Source organism: Meriones unguiculatus, chromosome 6 (assembly GCF_030254825.1).
Source record: "Meriones unguiculatus strain TT.TT164.6M chromosome 6, Bangor_MerUng_6.1, whole genome shotgun sequence".
NCBI lineage: Eukaryota > Metazoa > Chordata > Mammalia > Rodentia > Muridae > Meriones > Meriones unguiculatus.
In genome coordinates this window covers 2,180,844-2,199,904 of record NC_083354.1, presented here as the reverse complement: position 1 = coordinate 2,199,904, position 19,061 = coordinate 2,180,844, and the positions used below count along the sequence as shown (strand labels likewise).

The window sequence follows — 19,061 nt, the reverse complement described above, 5'->3', positions numbered from 1 at the left end:
CTCTAAGTGGCTTCTGTTTATCCAGGTGCTTGTGGGGTTCTGCTCTCTAGCTCTTGCGGCTCTGCCCCCAGCAAGCAGCCTCACTCCCAGCAGCTGTTCTCCAGTAATTATAGGCTGCACCGACCAGAATTATGCCAGGCACACAGTCTAACATCTCCCAGAGAAGACACTTGAAGTAACCCAATAATCAGAAAAGCTATCTGGGAGATCCTGAAGTTATAGTTTCCTTTCGGAGTAAGCCAAGGCGAGGTGTGAGTTCTGCTGAGGAGCTTCCCCCACAGCGCAGGTGCTGTTGTTCATGTCCCTCTTTCACGCCATTTTCTGATGTTTGGGGTGGGCATCTGCATTGCTACACGGTAGATGTCCAAGGGCAGACATGCGGGCAGCTCAGTCCTGACACCGCTGTTGATCCATACACGTCTAGGTGGGGAGGCTGATGGACAACCTCAGAGCTTTTGACGTAGTCTCCTCCCTCCCTTTCCCCCTTCATCGCTCAGGAGTTCACATTGATTGCATGCCAGGCACTTGGTACGGTTCACAGGAGCACACAAATCCAGAGTGTCTGTTTTAATATGTATATTGCAGACTAGTGCAGAATGAGAGAAAATAATGGCTACATGGTATGAGGGATAGGTAACCAGGGGACTTTTGACCGAAGACTCTTGAATACATCCAATTTCAATGGAGGTAGCTGTGCATCTGAGAATGGGCTGACGGGCGCTGCACTTGTCTGTCTCCGTGTGTGCAGGATGGAAATGTCTGCCCAGAGGTCAACTTCTAACAGAACATCGCTGCAGTCAGCATCTAACTCTGACTATACTTGGGAATACGAGTACTATGAGATCGGACCTGTTTCCTTTGAAGGACTGAAGGCTCATAAATGTAAGTCTTGTGCTGCTCCCTGGGGTAACTGTCCTGTGTTTGTATTAACCTGTGAAGCCCCGTGTGATTTCTTTTTCCTAACACCCATCTTCTTACAGAATGGTCTTCTATTTGTAAATACAAAGTGCCCCCTGTTCATAGGTCGATAGCCATGAGGTGATATGATATGGAGCATTGGTAATTCTGATTTACAAAGGACTTAAGACATAACCGCTTGGTAGAAAAGAAAAGTGTGAATCAGGGTTTTGCTTTAGAACAAGGTTTTTTGTTTTTAAGAAGGCATTAACTATTCCAGCTCCCGCCAGGCAGTGGTGGCACACGCCTGTCCAATCCCAGCACTTGGAAGGCAGAGGCATACAAATCTCTGTGAGTTTGAGGCCAGCCTGGTCGGCAGAGCTTGGGTCCAGTACAGCTGAGGCCACACAAAGAAACTCTATCTCGAGAAAGAACAACCAACCAACCAACCAAACAAATAAACCAAATAAAACAAAAAACTCCCGCAAAATTATTCCAGCTCCCTTAAAGCATCAATGTTTGAGTAACAACAATGAAAATGTGTATAGAAATAGGATCTAGAACAATTCCATGAAGACTCTTCTTTTGTAGTAGCCAGTTGCATCATTTACAAACCCACTGGAAGGAGGAATAGATAGATAGCTCAGCTGAAGGCTCTTCCAGAGGACCCAGGTTTTACTCCCAATACCCACTCGGCTACTCACAACCGTCTCTAACTCCACCTCCAAGGGATACAACGCCCTCTTCTTGCCTTCATGGACACTGTGCACAGAGGGTGCACATAAATGCATGCAGGCCAAACAGCAGGACACATACAATAAAAACAATAAATATTAAAAAAAAAAATCTCACTGGACTTCCAGATCTGTGAAGAGCAGGGTCCACAGAGGCAGCCTCCCGTCATATACCACGGCAACATAGGCGTCGGTTTCATTGCAGGGAACTGGGGTGGTCTGCCATAAAGCCATGTCATTCTGTGAACGTTCACTGTTGCACTCTCCTCAGACCCCATGCTTTCTGGCTCACATGATACATTCTTATTTTGAAAGGCAGAATTGTTGTCGCAGGCAAGCACTGGCCCCCTACTCTGGGTCATGCTGTAACTGTCTCTGCAATGTCCAGTTGTTTCTGGCTGAATACATAAATACTGCATATGTCTTACATGCGTTAAGATTTATGCATTTTTTAGTGTGTGTGTGTGTGTGTGTGTATGTGTGTGTGTGTGTGTAGTTCCTCCAGAGGCTAGAAGAAAGTGTCAGTTCCCCTGAAGCTGGAGTTATAGGTAGTTGTGAGCTACCTGATCTGGGTGTTGGGAAATGAACCTGAGTCCTCTGCAAGGGCAGGAAGTGCTCTTAAGCGCTGAGCCATCTTCCCAGCCCTCCATTTTGGGCTCTTAGCTGATCCAGACCAAGGGGCACATTGGGAAATGTGAGAGATCAGAATCACAGGTGTAAAGGTAGCAAGTCATGTTTCCCTCCCGTCCTCCCTTTTTCCCTCCCTCCTTCCCTCCCTCCCTCCCTCCCTCCTTCCCTCTCTTCTTCCTGTTGCAGCTGCTAGCAGTGCCCATCTGCTACAAGGAGGGATCTCTGCTTTTCTTCCTTAGGCAAAGCCACTAGCTAACTCACATATCCCTCACACTTCCAGTAATAACGAAATGCTTTTCTTGTTCCTGTGTTGACATCTGCTCAGTATTTATGGGGATGAAAAGAGAGTGCATGAACCTCTCAGGATATGCTGTCGTTAATTATCTGATGAAGGGTCTTGTGGTCTGAGTATGAAATAACCCTCCTAAGCAGACTAAGTTCTTTAATCTGTTGTTTTTAATGGGATAACCTCTAAGAAAGGACACTTGTCTGTTATGAGTTTTGGTGGAAATTGGAAAGACTGGCAGAGTGCCATGTTGTTCTCTGTAATGTGAGCCTTTCCATCCGTGCCACGTCAGCCTGATCCTGTCTCTTTTCCTTAGCCTAAGGAGCTCCACAGACAGCCCTACTGCTATAATTTTTATTGGCACATTTCCAGAGACAACCAAGAGCTCTCTTTTGAACATTTTTGTTATAGAAACGATTATTGTTTGAAAAAAAATACTTCCTTTAAAAACCAAGGCAGAGCAGTGGCGTGTTGCATACTTAATTTAACGGCTGTGCATTAGTGAGAATCTGTGTCAGCACTAACATCATGAAAACATAAAATGCCCAGGTGAGCACTCACTGTTCTGAAGTAGAAATATGACCAAAGTAAAGGCTCTTGGCACAGAAACCTGACAGTATATGAGGCTGAGAGGAGAGTTGAACATACATAGACACATGCTCCCTTGATAAGCAGGAAAGTAAAATGCCCCAGGAATGTAACCATGGGAATGGGAACATCGGTACCTTCTTTCATTTTGGTATTTTGCTTCTATTTATTTCTTATTTTATGTGTATTAGTGTTTTGTCTGCTCCTGTGTTTATACACTGTGTGTGTTTATGCACTGTGTGTGCCTGATGCCTGCAGAGACCGGAGACGGGCATCAGGTCATGTGTGACAGGAGTTACAGTTAACTATGAGCCACCATATAGGTTCCAGGGATGGAAACCTGGTCCTCTGCAAGGACAACACATGTTCTTAACTGCTGAGACATCTCCCCCAGCTCTTGGACTTCTATTTTTTTTTTTTTTTTTTAAATCAGTAACACTTACATTTTATATGACATGCTTCTTTACGGGGTGACCTATGCAGCTAGTTTGGCAAAGAGAATGGCAACAGAATGTTTTTTAGAGGATACATATATTGTGGACAAGAGTGGTCATTATGGCCTGGTCAACTCCCTTTACTTGTACCACATTTGGCAAGAGCAGGTGCCTCCACAGATGAAGTTCTTCAGAAATCATGGTTTCTACTAAGGGTGGAAATTATCCATTTATGACTCCAGCGTATTTCCGAGGCTCCTATTTTGCATGGCATCATGTTATGAGGCAGAGAGGCAGCAGTGAGTCAAAACTTCAATGGCACCTCCTCTAACAGCTGGGATTTGTGGCATGCCATGGAAGGCCTTCCTGAAGAGATCTGAGGGAAGCATCTGGAGGAACTGGGAGACTGAGCCATGTCTGAGGGAAGAACAGGCTGGAAAGTGTCCCAGGCTGGAATGAAGTGGATCATGCAAGGAAAGAAGAGCCCATCCCAGTGCCGGGGGAGTAAATTCTATAAAGTGTGGCAGAAGGCAAGTGTGGATATGTCAAGGAGAGCATGGCAGAAAGGGAGTAGAGATCAGGCTAAGACTCTTGATTTTTCTCCGAGAAGTCAGAAAAAGGTTTGAGACAGAGGAATAGCATCTGCCTTAGATTTCAGTGGGATCACTCTGACTGAGATTGACGTGAGCAAGCTTAGAACCAGAGGCCAGTGAGGTGCTCCTGGTCACAGTCGTTGAGGTATGACCGTTGGAGCTAGGGTAGATTGGGAAGAAGCAAGTGCATTTCAGATGTTTACAGATGTGGGGGTCTCTAGAGTGTCCCTGGCTTGGTATGGGTTTAAGAAAACAGGCGAGGTTGCCTTCAAGCTTTTGTGAGTAGAGTGACTCGGGGAATGGAATTGCCTTTAACCAGGATGAATAATAGGTGTAAGGGTCCCAGAAAAGAGGAACATCAGAGCTCAGTTTTGCATGTGCAAAAATCAAGACACTTCCCGTACATCCAAGGCGACATGGGGGAGGAGGATGAAGGTTTAAACACCTTTCAAGGCTAAGAGGCTGGTAAATGGGTGTGATTAGGAAGTGTGTGTGTGTGTGTGTGTGTGTGTGTGTGTGTGTGTGTGTCCTGGGATTGAGCCCCAGGTCACCGTTAACATTAGAAGGTAGTCATTTGTGTAGTGTAGTGTTTATCTTGACACACACTAGAGTCACCTGAGAAGAGGGAACCTCAGTTGAGGATCCACCTCTACCACCGGTTGGCCTCTGTGCTAGTCTGCCGGGCATTTTCTTGATTTGTGATTGGTGTGGGAGGGGAGGGTCCCGCCCACTGTGGGTGGTGCCGGTCCTGGCAGGTGGTCTTGAGTTGTATAAGAAAGCAGGTTGAGCAAGCAAGCAGCCCAGAGCAAGCCGGTATGCAGTGTTCCTCCGTGGGTTCTGCATCAGTTTTTAACTCCAGTTTCTGACCTTGGATTCCTGCCTTGATTTCCCCTAGTGACGGACTGCAGCTTGTAAGGTAAAATAAACCCTTTATTCCCCAATTTGGTTTTTGTGAGCGTTTATCAAGGGGGTGGTGGTGGGGAGGACACTAGCTCAGACATTGGTACCAGGAAAACAGAATGTTGCTCTTTTGGACCTGATTATGGTTTTGGAGGACTGGGAAAGAGGATTTTGGAACTTTGGCTTGAAAAGCCATTGAGAGCCCAGAGCTCAGAGAGCTAGCTTGGAAAGTCAGAAGGTAACGCTGAGCACAGTGAGGGTGATGGACATCTGGATTGTGAGGTTTCAGAGGGAAGCAAAGACTCTTATCAGGCTGATTGTGTGTTACACCTGGATAAAAAAAAAATACAGAAGCAAAACCTTTGCTTTACTGAGAAGATGGAGGGAGGTTGGCTGGAGCTGAGGAATCAGCTGTGATTGGGACCGGCGTCACTGAGGTAAAATCTGGGAAGATTTCCTCACGGGCAGGCCACAGATGCTGTGGTCCAAGAGGGCCCAAGGCTGAGTTCCAAGTCGGCAGCTGAACTTGATAATGTGGAAGTCTCCCCATATGGTACTTGTTTTGAAGGCATGAAGCCATCAAGGAAATGGGCCGAAGCTTTGGTCAAGGTCTAGTCTCAGCTGTAGTGAAAAGCCCAGGATTGAAGGGGCCATGGAGAGAAACTGAGGCTCAGCAGCATGAGGCAGAGTCCTGAAGAGAGCCCTGTAGAGGCTGCTGGTGAAGGTGTGGCCCAAGCAGTGGCGACTTCAGGGTTTTAGAGATGCCCAGACTGTGGGAAGGCCAAGGAGGACGGCACAGTTTCTGCTCCTGTGCCAGATGGTTATTCTCAGTTCCTTCTTTGCCTGCTCCCTGTTGAGGAGGTTAGAGGCTTGCTGGGGACCAGCCCACTGTTCCTCATGAAAGCTGCTGTTGTGAATTTGGAACAAAGATTAAATACCGAGGCTTCTCTGGGAAATCGGCTTTTAATTACACTAGCAATCGCAGCCAAACTCTTACTTACTGCAAATAAACACCCAGAGAAACCAATACTGTAAAATGGGGCCTTTTGTGTGAATTTCACTTTCTGTCTTTTATATATGTTAAGATATAATTTCATTGGTCGTTTTAAGTCCTTAAGGTGGGATTCTAAAAGTGGCCCGTGTGTGGAAGAAAAGAGGGCTGCTCCAAGATGGCAGGATGTCGAAAAAGCATTTTGGTAGAGATGAAACCGCAGGGCAGGCTCTCAGCGCTTCCTTTAAGGTCTTTGGGAGGGCTTCTTAGCAAGAAGAGTTTGCGGGAGAGATGTGGTCAAGTTTATTAAGGAGGTTGCTCAGCCCACATAGCTATTTCTCCTCCCTGGCTCTCAGGGACCCGACCACACTGTCCTCAGGAGAGAGCTTCTCAATAAACAGACTTAGAAATGCCATTTATCACGACAGCACTGCCTTTAATTCTGGGACTGAAACATGACACTGGCATATACTTTCAGACTTGGCTCTTTCTATGAAGCCGCTGCTAAAATGCAGTGTGTAGACTTGAAGATGGCTACATACCATTTCCCCGCAGCACATGCCCATATGATGGAGATTTATAATTCCAAGTCGCCCGTACCCGAATACGTGTGGTTTTGGTGAATATCTTTATGTCTCTTAATTTTATGTATTTATTATTATTGTATGTTTTGCATATATGGTGTGTGTTGGTGTACACACAGGTGTCTCAGTATTCATATGGAACTGTGTGGAGTTGGTTCTCTCATTCCCGCTTTCATGGGTTCTGGACACAAACGCAGAATGTCAGGCTTTCTCCACAAGTGCTTTTCCCTGCGGAACCATCCTGAAGACCCCGCCTTTACCTTTGTGTCTCATTTCCATTATATTAAAAGGCAAGGAATTAAAATACTAGGAATGAGACATTAATTTTTAAATATTTTTTCCAGAGTGCTAAAGATACTATCTCAAATGTCTGTCTGTCTCTTTATCTCGTCAATAGTACATATATTAGGCAAGTATGGATTATGCAGAGTAATTGTCAAATTTATAAAATGAACTGCACATATACATATAAATACATTTTTTTGCATTTAAGCACATTTACTGTATAAGCTCTGATCATTATTTTTTCTAAGTTCTCATAATATTCACTGTATTCTTGAGTAGGTAAACCTTTTAAAGTTGAAAGTGTAGAATGATTCGGCACTGTTGTCCCTTCAGCAGTTTGTGATCCTAGTGTGTGTGTGCCAGGCTCTGAAACTGACTCTAATCCTTGTGCCCAGACACATTCACAGAGGCTATCCAGCTTTGACTTATGATGGTATACATCCCAAAAAAACTGGAGATACGGAAGCTGAACAATGGTTTAACTTACCTAACCTACGACATCACCTAGCTGAATTCCATGGTGTAGTATTGCTGTCCCTGCTGTGACAGAGCAGCCCTTTGGGAGTGGCAGCTTGCTGTCACCAGTCCTTTTCTAGAGACAGCATCATACCTATGGACTCTTGCAAGCCTGGGAAAATACTGAAGCTGAACATTTGACGGTACAGGTTTTAGTGGCTTCACGTTACTTTCAAAACTCCTAAAATGAAAAACTCTTAAGTCATGACTCTCATGCTCAAGACAGGACCGAGGAAAGACCCGTTCAGAGAAGAAAAGATGAAGTGCTCTGATTTAAGGAGGGAGGGAGTATGCCAGGTAGGGAGATAAGAGGAGGCCTGCCGAAGGAAGTGAAGGACCCACACTGCAGCTCCGACTCTCACCATCTCCAAAGTGGTGAGAAATTCTGTTTAAGTGTTGGTGTGAGGAAGCTGTAGCCAGGAGCTAAAGCAAACATAGGACACAATGTCCCCTAATCCAAATGGGATTTAAAGTAGGAGTAAATTAGGAGACATTATAATGGCCATTGTAATGATAAAAGCCAGCCCAGCTGGATGCCTTCTCAGCCACCGGCACTGAAGAAAGTGCTCTGAGTGGCACTTTCAGCCTGGCCAATGTAGGCCAGCCCCAGCCTCAGAGCTGCAGTACAGCAGCTTGTGCGGAAAAGAAGGAAGGCAGGGAAAGAGGAGGTATGCATTTGTTTGTGGTGGTCAGGAGGCATCTATACATCCTTTCCTTTCCAAATAGTGACCTAGACCTGAATTGTTTCAGTGTGAACATCAAGGAGGTACAAGAGAGTCAACTCATATAACTCAGAAAAACAAACAAACAAAAAACCCAAAACAAAACAATAACAACAAAACAGTCTAATCCAAGGTAGCAAGGGAGGTTGAAGCTTAGGATAACCTGTGACCTGTCTCTACACCTCGGTTGTGATAGCTGACTGACTTGTTACATTCTGCGTACCTGGCACCTCCAGAAAATTCAGAATCCTGAACCGTGTAAGCTAACTCAGTTCACGTGAAACACTAATGTCACCTTACCTGTCTTGCAGATTCCATTGTGATTGGATTCTGGGTTGGTCTTGCAGTCTTTGTGATTTTCATGTTTTTTGTGCTGACTTTGCTGACGAAGACAGGTGCCCCACACCAAGAGTAAGTCTGGGCTGCTCTGTGCTTCACAGAGCACTAGAAAGGGAACCAGTTCTGGCTGGGCTGTCTCAGGGTTGGGGAGGGGGGCAGGGCATGGATTGCTCCCCAGGTCCAGGTGCTGTGTGGGATCATACTTTCTCCCTGGTCTTTTGCCTCTTGTTGCCCTCATGAGATCAGGCTTCTTGGTCTTTTCCTGCCATCTTCATTTTGATCCCAGATCTGATTTTTATACTAAAGTTAAGATGTATTTTCTCGATTTTTCTGAAAAAAGTTTCTATGAAAGAAATTGCGTACAAATGCTGACATGTTTACAGATTTGAGCCTGGCATACTCTCCTGCCTGGGTCTTCCTGCTTCATCTCTCCTGACTGTTGTTGGTTCTCATTTCCATACTTCAACTATAAGGAAGGTCCCAACAAAAGGGACCATCAACACATTGAGACTTTAGGAACTAGAAAAATCCTAACTAGGATTAGTTAAAAACTAGAGAAATCCTTTTGATACAAACATTCTAGCTGAGGGGCACTTATGTTGAAGTATGTATAAGCTGACCTATGATGGAGAGTCTCTTTAAAAGCCACTAGAAATAATCTTATTTTCTCTCTCCTTTTTTTCTTCTCCCCTTCTCTCTCCCTAGCTTTCCTCTCAAAGGCAACCTCATGCACCTTTGCTTTTCATAGTATTGTTCTAGGAAATCCAAACGTATGACGTGGTTTGTAATAGTAGGAAAAGACAAGGTTAAACAGACAGAAAAACCAAACAGATTGGAGAGATGGCTCAGAAGTTAAGAGCAGTGACTGCTCTTCCAGAAGATGCTGGTTTGATTCCCAGAACCCACATGGCTGCTCACAACCATCTGTGACTCCAGCTTCAGGGGATCTGATGCTGTCTTTTAAACGTATTGGGCACCAGACATGTACAAGCTGGCAAAACATTATACATAAACCTAGCGAGGTGATCCTATTGGCCGAACACTACTCTAGACAGTTTTGTACACGTATTTATTTTGGACGAGGTTGATACTTAAAGCTGCATACTTTATGCAGGGCAGATTATCCTCCCTGAGGTGGGTTTCAGTCACTCTGCTGAGGACCTTTCCGGAAAAACACTGACACCCCACATAAGAACTCTTTCTTGTACCTGCAGCCTTTGAAGCTTACAAAGTATGAATGAGCCAGTTTTGGAATGAAATTTCTTTACACACACAAGCATGCAGGCATGCACACACAGACTGGGGGAGAGGGAAGAGATGGGAAAAAAGGAGGGGAAGAGGGGGCAGGTTTGCATTCTATTGTTTCTCTGGAGAGCCCTTGTCTAGTTTGCTTCCTTAAGGAGTCATTCTGAGCTGTGCTCAGTCACAGGTCTCCCTGGGACCCTGGATTCTTCTAACAAAGTGGAGGGAGGCTGCCCTTCGCCCTCAGGGAGATAGTAGATCAACACAGTTTTTATATTTCCTCACAGTCTGGTGCCATCTTAAGATCTGGCACTGGCAAGGCTAAGCTGGGTTATGGGACAGAACAGTCCTTGTACAGCAGAGGCCGAGTCGTCCTCAATTGGTGTGACTGCCAAGGTTGGCAAGGGACAGAGACTTCTTCCATTAGAGCAGGGGTCCAACACGTAGGTCTCAATGCCTTTGGGGGGGGTCGAATGACCCTTCCACTGGGGTTACACATCAGATATTTACAGTATGATTCATGACAGTCGCAATGTCACAGTTATGAAGTAGCAACGAAATAATTTTATGGCTGGGGGTCTCTATGACGTGAGGAACTGTATTAAAGAGTCATGGTAGTCGGAAGGTTGAGAGCCACTGCTGTAGAGCATTGCAGTAGCTACCTCTGACCTCCTGGTTGTTGTGGCAACATACATGGGGATTCCAGCCTTTCTGTACTTTAGTTGGGAAGTAGTACGCATCCTTTCTTCCTTGGTCAGAACTACCTCTGCCCACCTGATCACCCAGGGCTGGGAATGGTGGTCAGCTTCCTGTCTAGGAGAAGAGAGCCAGCTGTCTGTGGGCACAAGGAAGGAAGGGGCTGGAGGCAGAGATCTAGGTATAAAGCTGGCACCTTCTTTCTTCAAAGCTTTCAGGCCCCAGAAGCAGCTTTGATGGTGATTATTTTCCCTGTGGAGCATTTGTGTGTGGTGGGGATGCTCCTATCTGGATGCCATTGTGACAAGCCATTCTATCCTATTTGTTAGCTGGGGAGACTGCGTGGGGGCTTGGTAAAGTGTCACAGCCCATTAGCACACTTCTGTTAGAGAGGAGGGTGGGGTTAGGTTAGGCAGTTCTTAGATTCATTTTTATGTTGGACTTCTAAAAAAAACAAAAACAAGCCTCAGATGTCTGCCACAAATGACCCCCTTTTGTAGCCTTTGCTAATTGCTCTATCTTCTGCTAGGGGGTAGCTTTTATTTAAGGGTGAATACAGGCTTACTCATGACCTTATAAAACTGAAGATGGCGTTTTGCCTCAAATCGTAATTTATCAGACCCATTACAGGATGGGGTTGTATAACCAGAGCAGACAGCAGGAAAATGGCAGCATGCTTGGAATGATCATTGGTGCTGACCACAGCCCGGGTCTAGCTTGGCAGGGTGCAGATGTGGTGAGTGGTTGCTAAGGAACCCTGAGATCCCAAGTGTGCGGATGAGCCCTGTCAACCCGTAGAAAGGCTGCGTTGCGCCCAGCCCATCAACCTTTGCTGAGTTGCCTTTGTTTTGCCATCAGTTAGGAGGTTTATTAAGTGCAGTGTAGTTCTGCTTGCTCAGGGCCATGCTGAGAAGAATTCTATGGTGGTAGAATTTTCCCTGCCCGGACAGCCTGACATCTCCCTGCTAATCACCAAAACCTGTGAAATAGAAAGGCTTTCACAGAAGTATGTGCTTGGCGCCTCCATCGGGCTGATTTACATCTTGTATAAACTTCTCAGCGTAGGCTGTGTCTCCATGAGAAGTACTGGTTATTTTCTCATAGAATTTCACTTAGGAGGAAGAGCCCCATGGAAGAGACTGCTGGAAATGGCAGGTGCCCCATTCTGCTCGGCCCACCTCCTTCCCTGAGTAGATGAGGAGGCTGATCCCTGTGCAGGAATTCATTGATAGAGAAATCGCTAGGGGCTAAGTGCATCACTGGTACTGTGCTTTGCCGGTGAAGGTCTGTGCGTGGCGTCCATCTTCCTGGTTCTATTTGGTCTTCTGTCATGAAAAGATGAATCTTGGGATGGCTGTGCGTATCATAGCAGTCAGGGTTTTGGATCATCCTGTAGGTGATAGTCTTGCTGTGTTCAGTGTTTCATATAGCATTTACTGAGATGCTTTGAAGGACATAGTGTGTGCACATTTGTGTATGGAAACGAAAGGCCAGAGGAAAATACCTCCTACAAAAGGCAGAAAAGCAGGACCTATGAAAGAAAGCAGAAAAAGATGGGAGCGGGGCGGGGAGGGGAAAGGGGATGGACAAATGTCTTCCTGTTGCCAGATCACAGAGCCTTACCATGGAGGCACTGACTGCATCAGAGTAGCGGCCTGCTGGTGGAAGGGCACCTCAAATAGAGGCATGGAGGGAGCCAATTGGGTCCATTGTAGCAAAACTGTAGAGTGAAGCTAGTGGGTTTCTGAGAGAGGGGACATGAAGGGGAGGAGAGTATGAGGGAGGAGATCAGGAATATCAGGCAGGGGTGCTGGGGAGCTGAAAGCAGGTGATAGTGTTAGGACCAGTATCAGCTCAGAACCCCTAAGACCAACTTCTTAGCACATAAATAAAGCAGATTTATTTGCCCCAGAGGGATGGAGGGCAGAGAATAAGAGGCAAAGATAGGAGATAGAGGATGAGGGAGAAGGGGAAGGGGTTAGAAGGGCATTGGTCCCAGGGGGACAGAGGACTGCCTCTGGACAGAGAGGAGACAAACAGAGCACATAGGAAAATGGCAGTTTATGAAGGTACAAAGGTAAACCCTGTGGTAGGATGAGGTGTTTAATTTTAATTGGGCATGTTAATTAGGAGCCAAAGGGGGCTTTTGATTGCTGGACTTCAGTATTTCGATTGCTGGACCCTGGTAGTCAGCCTCAGGAGAAGGACATGGCCAAATGAGGGATAGACCTTGGTGGCTAGCTTTAGGAATGTAATCTGACAGTTTTTAACAGGGCAGAAGGAATTAGGGAGAAGGGCAAGGCCTGCCAGAGCCATGTTCAAGCTGGCCAGAGTCCTTTCAAACAGAACAGGGTAGGGACATGTCTAAGGACAGTCACTGCATAGGTAAGAGGACTATATGGGCCTTCCTGGGGGATGCTGTCTATTCTGGTGCTGGTAACCCCACAGGTCTGGAGCATAGAGGGTGCAGCCTATGATGCCCAAAAAGCCAAGGATCAGAGCAGTCAGCTGTAGTCAGGGAAACAGGATACTGGAGATGATTAGTGAAATAAAAATTAAAAATGAAGAATGCATGTTCTCGGAACAAATGAGAAAATGGCTTCAGGTTTCTAGCAAAATGAACAGGCTTCATTTCTCAGACCTTAGGATGACATGCGAGGACTTCTAAACACTCTAGCCAGCTCTTGGCTGTAGAACACACACTGATATTGACTGTCATAAATGAGGAAAGGTGCTAGGAGTCTTTGAGATAACAGTCTCTGGCAAATATTCTTTGAGTGCTCTCTTTTCATGATGGTAACAACCACTGGCCCACCCTTTCAAGGTTTCAGGTCTTGAATCTTGAGGCTTCTTGTTTCAGATATAATTTTAGCTCAGGTGGAATTTAAGATGTTAGGGTCTGGTAGTTTTCCATCTTCCCAGGTATAGCCAGAGCCGCAGAAGAGTTGGCTGGTTTCAAACATCTTTTTAACTGCTATTATAGGTATTGGGAGCTTTCGTTTCCTCCAGGACCTACAAGTTTGAGAGTTTGAAGCTGCAGCTGGCCCTCCTCCGTCATAAGATCGTAGAACCTATGGAATGGTACCCAGGTCAATACAGATAGACATTTTACGAACCCTAGCAATAGTGCATGCACTTCTTTCCTGAAAGCTGAAGGCAGAGTTTAGCTGCAAGCTCCTCACTGCTTGTTAGAGAACATCCTTTGACAGTCACTGCTTTAATTACCTAAGAGTGCTCACAGGTATGACTCAATGAGGGCCAAGGTGCTTTAAGACCCTCTCGCATGCCTGTGTCAGAATGAACAGCTTTGTGAATATCAAAAACTTACTTAAAATATATTTTTGTGATGAGGTTTTTAATTAAAAATTTACGTGTGTGTGTGTGTGTGTGTGTGTGTGCGTGTGTGTGTGTGTGTGTGTGTGTGTACAGTTGCCCACAGAGGCTAGAAGGTGTCAGAGTCTTGGCTCTGGAGTTACAGGTAGTCCTAGGCACTCAGTTTCTCTAGAAGAAGTCAGTGCTTGGTTTTGGCTGCTGTGCCATCTCTCTAGCCTGTGGCTCAAAGTCCTTGAACATGTACTTTGTGGACTGCGGTGCTGTGTTGTAACACTGGACGTGACTGCAACGTTTTCATTACCTTCCGAGAGGGCTGTTCTCACTAATAACTAGCAGGAAGGTAGCCCACCCCCGTCTTGGTATCTGAGCCTATGCAACCACCCAGGCTGGCCAGTTCTGGAAGTTGTGGAGGGTGCAAAGTACCAAATGGTCTGTGCTTGCCAAGCACCCTGGGGAGGAAGCCCCGTGGCAAACTATTGATCAGGTTTTGGAGACGTGGGGAGCAAGGACAAGGTGGTTTTCTGTAACCAAATAGAGACAGACAGAGGAGAGACCTGCACGGAACTGATTTGTTGGAAGTCTGGTAACACTGTCTTTGGAATCTACACTTAGTGTCAATCATCTTTCCATTCAGGTTCATCTGCTTCTAGTTTTAGGCCTTAGCTGAGCATGCCTTTGAATTTACTACCAGCCTGTAGGATCTGCTGAAGAGGCATCTTGCCAAGACAAGATTTGCTTTGATTTCAGATCTCTTCATGACTGAGGTGTTCGTTCATTCATGTATCCAGCAAAAAACATGCTGAACAATTAGCATATACCAACCGCTGTTCTTGGCACTGGGAACGAAGGCAAGAAGCACACAATGTCTACCCTGGAGCTTACAGCCTAAAGCAGGTGATAGAGAAGTGGAGAAATAGTCACATGACAGAGAGGAAGATAAATGGATAAATGAGAAGCACCCAGTCCCTGTAGAGCAACTACCCCAGATAAGAAGTGTTGGGGAAGGTTTCTTGCAGAGATAGGTTCCAGATGACTAAGGAGGGACCAAGAGGAAGGAGGCAACTTGCAACTATTGGCAGGGCTCCCTTTAGGCACTGCTCCAGGCCTACGCTGTACGCTGTAGGCTTGTGCTGTATGACTTGGAACATCACTATGAAAGTGCTGATTACCGAGTCTGTCTCCAGAGATCCTGGAGGATTGCAAGACAGGACTTTTCTTCAGAGGTACCTAAATTGACTTTGATGCAAGGCTAGAAGATAGCCATGCAAGTTTGACCCGGTTTTGGATCCTCCAAACCAGTGTGTGGTGGTTTGTGACTATAATCCTAATACAGGGAAGGTCGAGGCAGGAAGATTCCTTGGTTCTTGCTGGCCAGCCAATCTAAGCTGAATCCATGAGCTACAGATTCAATGAAAGAGCCTGTTTCACAAAAGGAAAAAACAAAACAAACAAACAAAAAAAAAAAACATCAAAAACAAAATCAAAACTAAGGTACAGAAACAACGGAAGAAGACACTGAATATCAACTTCTGGCTTCCTCGTGTACCTGCACAGACATTCATACACACAAACATATATAGATATGTACCACATATACAATAGCACAAAATAAAGTTTAAAAACTGATTTCAATTCAGGGGATCTAGGAATCTGTGGAGGTCACTGAAGGGCTTATAGGGGTTCTGTATCCTACCTGCCCTCAGGCAAATCCAGGGGCTTTCATCTGGGGGTTTTGCCTTGGATGTCTGTGTTCAGAAGTGATGCATCTCACTGCTGGTCTGCACCCCGTAAAGGGCACCCAGGAGGTACTTCCTGGCGATCTCTTGGCCTGCCCTCCATGCAGGACACCATGAGGCTATAGGTGAATGAGCTGCAGATCTATGACCTCTCCTTCCTGTCTTTATAGCAATGCAGAGTCCTCAGAGAAGAGGTTCAGAATGAACAGCTTTGTGTCAGACTTTGGGAAGCCACTGGAGTCAGACAAGGTGTTTTCTCGTCAGGGCAACGAGGAGTCCAGGTCTCTTTTCCATTGTTACATCAATGAAGTGGAGCACTTGGACAGGGTTAAAGTTTGCCACCAAACAACAGCCATCGACAGTGACGTCCAACTCCAGGAAGCCATCAGAAGCAGTGGGAGGCCTGAGGAGGAGGAGCTAAGCAGGTTTATGAAGTTTGATATCCCCAACTTCGTGAACACGGACCAGAACTCCTCCTTTGGGGAGGATGACCTGCTGATTTCAGAACCACCTGTCCTTCTAGAAAATAAGCCAGTTTCCCAGACCTCACGTATAGACCTGGGCTGAGAAATGCTTATGGGTGCTCTCCTGGGGATGAGTCTGTCTCTGTATAGCAAGAAACCTCAAGCCACCCAAACTTTGTGTGTGTGTGCATGGAGAAAGACAGAGGAAGAGGGAGGAGAGAGAGAGGAGAATGATGAACAGTGTTTAAAGTTTAGGCTTAGGGCTAGACCTGGGACTTAGTGATAGAGGGGAAGGTTGGAGATGGAAGGCACCATTTTGTGGGTTTTGTTTTTCTTTTTTTGGGGTGGGGATAATGTTTTTTTTTTTTTTATTAAAAATGCATTTACAGTATTAAAGCTTCTTTATTGAAACAATTGGCTGCATATGATCTGCCCCTGGATGAGGAGTAGATCACTGCATTCTAATCTAGCCCATTGCCTGTAACAAGCTGCTTTACTTCTCTGGACCACCACGGCTTTACAGGTAAAGTGCCTGTCCAGAGTCGATGACCCATCCCAGCTTTAGCATTTTGTGACTTTCAGACTTAGCCTTCAAGACAGGCTCAGAAATATATAAGCAGTAGAAAATAGATCATGGCATCCTGGCTTTCATCGCAGATTCCCCAGGTCTTGGTACCTCCCCGCTCTCTGCTCAGTCCTTCTCTGAGTTGTACTTTAGTTAGGGGAACCTTTACCGGATACCAGGAGACTCACACACACTGTGGACAGTGTTCCTGCTGAGTTATGCTGAGCTGGTTTATGTGAGCAACTCCACCCACCTGTGCTTTAAACCCGGGACAGCTTTGACGCCAGCAAGTACCAGCCTAAAGTATTTCACAAGCATTTGTGCTCTCAAAAAAGGGTAGGGCAGATTGTCATCTGGCTGATGTGGGTCCCTTCTGGGTATCCCTGTGCTCGCACTGCTAAAGTATTTGGCTTCAGAACAAGAGGATACTATTTGCTGTGCTGTGTGTCTGCTTGGCAGCTGTGTAGGTGTTAGCTGCCTGGCTCGGAGCTGAGATGATCAGTGGTTTGTTTATACCACGCTAACAGATGTTCAGGACGGTGCCATGATGTTAATGTGAGCAACATGATGTTCACTGCACAAAGGAATCAACCCTTTGCTGGTGTCAGGACCTACTCGGTTTTGCAAATGGCGAGTTGCATGCATGACCATCTGCTAATCTCTGGGTGGCATCTTCTTTAGGAGTCTGTCCACCATTTGTCTTGCCTAAGTTGCAAAATAAAATCATTTGCTTGAACAGGAATTTTCTCTGGTTTAATTTTAACACAGGATGTTTTCTGTATCTCTAAAAAGCTGTCCTCTGCTGTGTCTACAGTGTCTCTTGATTTCTGAGAGTGTGTGTGCTGACAATGTCTCAGGGATGCTAGACTCAGTCACACAGGAGCTCTGTTTGGGAACAGTTCCACCCAAGGAAATTCCTTTCCTATAATGTCTTTGAAGGAAGGAAATACAATCCTTTAAGAGGCTAACACAAAGTAGGAGGATAAAAACATGGGCTGCTTAGTATTACATCTTTAAAGCCACATTAATGAGTTCTTGCAGATAGAGACATGATACCTTCACGTATATTTTTATGCGACCAACAAGATTGATCTTATTAGCTTGCATGAGTATTAACAATTTTTCAACCAAATATTAATCATGGGCTGTTCCTTAATTATGTTTGAAAGCTATTTAAGCGATAGCATGTTGTGAAGTTGATCAGCCAAAAGAGGACTTGGAGTTTTAAAGAGAAGGAAAAATGTTCCTGAGTATATCATAATTTTAAGTACTGTTAAGAACCACGAAAAACCTAACACTTCACAAGCTCTTACAAGTTAGCAGGTTAGGCTCTCTCAGTATCATGGATGTTTCCAGCAGATACAAGATTTCTGAGCAAGACCAAGAGCTTCATTTCAGCCCATCAGGCTGCAGGTGCATCACAAAAATGTTTGTTCTGAGTTATTTTTCCATTGCTGTTATAGTAAATTAGGGCAGTTTCTTAAAGCAACACACAAACTTATTTCCTTAACATCATAGTGCACAAGTCCATAACCAGCCCCAGACAGCTAAAAACAGTATTAATGTGGTTGTGTTTCATCTAGAAAAGCTGTGGTTTGGACTTGGAATGTCCCCCAAGGGTTCATGGGTTGGGGACTTGGTCCCCAGCACAGTAATGACCAGATGTGGCATTCTGCGATATGACTGGCTCACGAGGGCTACGAGCTCATTATGGATTAGTTAACAGATTCCTAGTTTAATGGACTAATGGAGGTGACAGAAACATACGAGGTAGAGAACCTAGTTGTTGGTGGGCCTTCTGTGCCCTGGCCACCCTGAGGTGAGCAGCCTCCTCCACCATACTCTTTGCTGTCATGAAGTGCTGCCACAGGCCCAGAAAAGATGGACCAAATGACTATGGTTTGAAACCATGAGCCAAAATACATTTTCTTTTTTTTTTCAGGTATTTTTGCACAGTAAGAGAAAGCTAACATAGGAGGCTCTGGGGAAAGCATCCATTATTTTGTCTTCGTCAGTTTCCACAGGCAGCTCAATCCTTGGATCATGACCCCATGGCACTGTGACCTTCTCTTTTCTTTTCTATCTCTTATTGCTCTATGTCCTTACAAGGAATCTGGTGTTACACTGGATTACCAAGGATAACCCATTTCAAGTCTCGTCTTTTTTTTTTTTTTAAATCTTATCTGCCAGGGTCCCTCTTGTCTTGAAAGGGAACACAGGATTAGTTTTCCAGAGAATGTGGGCATGTTGAAAGTCAGTAGCCTTTCCTGTTTTCTTGGCCCAGCTCATCCTCCATGCAGAATATAGTTATCTCAAAATGCTAGAGTTTCAACACGTTACAATATCAACGGCAAGCTACATATTGTCATAATTTTAACCATCCATACCAGCTGTTAGTAAGTCCTGGGTAAAAAGTCATCTCCAGTTACAGACCTGTAAAACTAGAAAATATTTTTGGTTTATTGGTGTTACAAGTCTAAATTACAGGGTATAAACTTCTGTTCATGGGTCACAGGTCCCAATACA

General features: G+C 45.4%; 1 protein-coding gene across 10 annotated transcripts in view; it reads left to right on the top strand.

Annotated features, from left to right (window-relative positions):
* Positions 1–17,271, top strand: part of Mrap2 (melanocortin 2 receptor accessory protein 2) — a 40,781-nt gene extending 23,510 nt beyond the window's left edge. For 9 of the 10 annotated variants that reach the window (XM_060384643.1, XM_060384636.1, XM_021639679.2 and 6 more), the window contains 3 exons: positions 749–882; positions 8,472–8,571; positions 15,677–17,271. In XM_060384643.1, coding sequence (XP_060240626.1) covers positions 750–882; positions 8,472–8,571; positions 15,677–16,073 — 630 coding nt within the window. In that variant the 5' untranslated portion in view covers position 749 and the 3' untranslated portion in view covers positions 16,074–17,271. Of the gene's footprint in view, positions 1–746; positions 883–8,471; positions 8,572–15,676 lie in introns of those variants that run through there. The other variant, XM_021639681.2, reaches the window with a different exon arrangement.
* Positions 17,272–19,061: the final 1,790 nt, after the last annotated feature.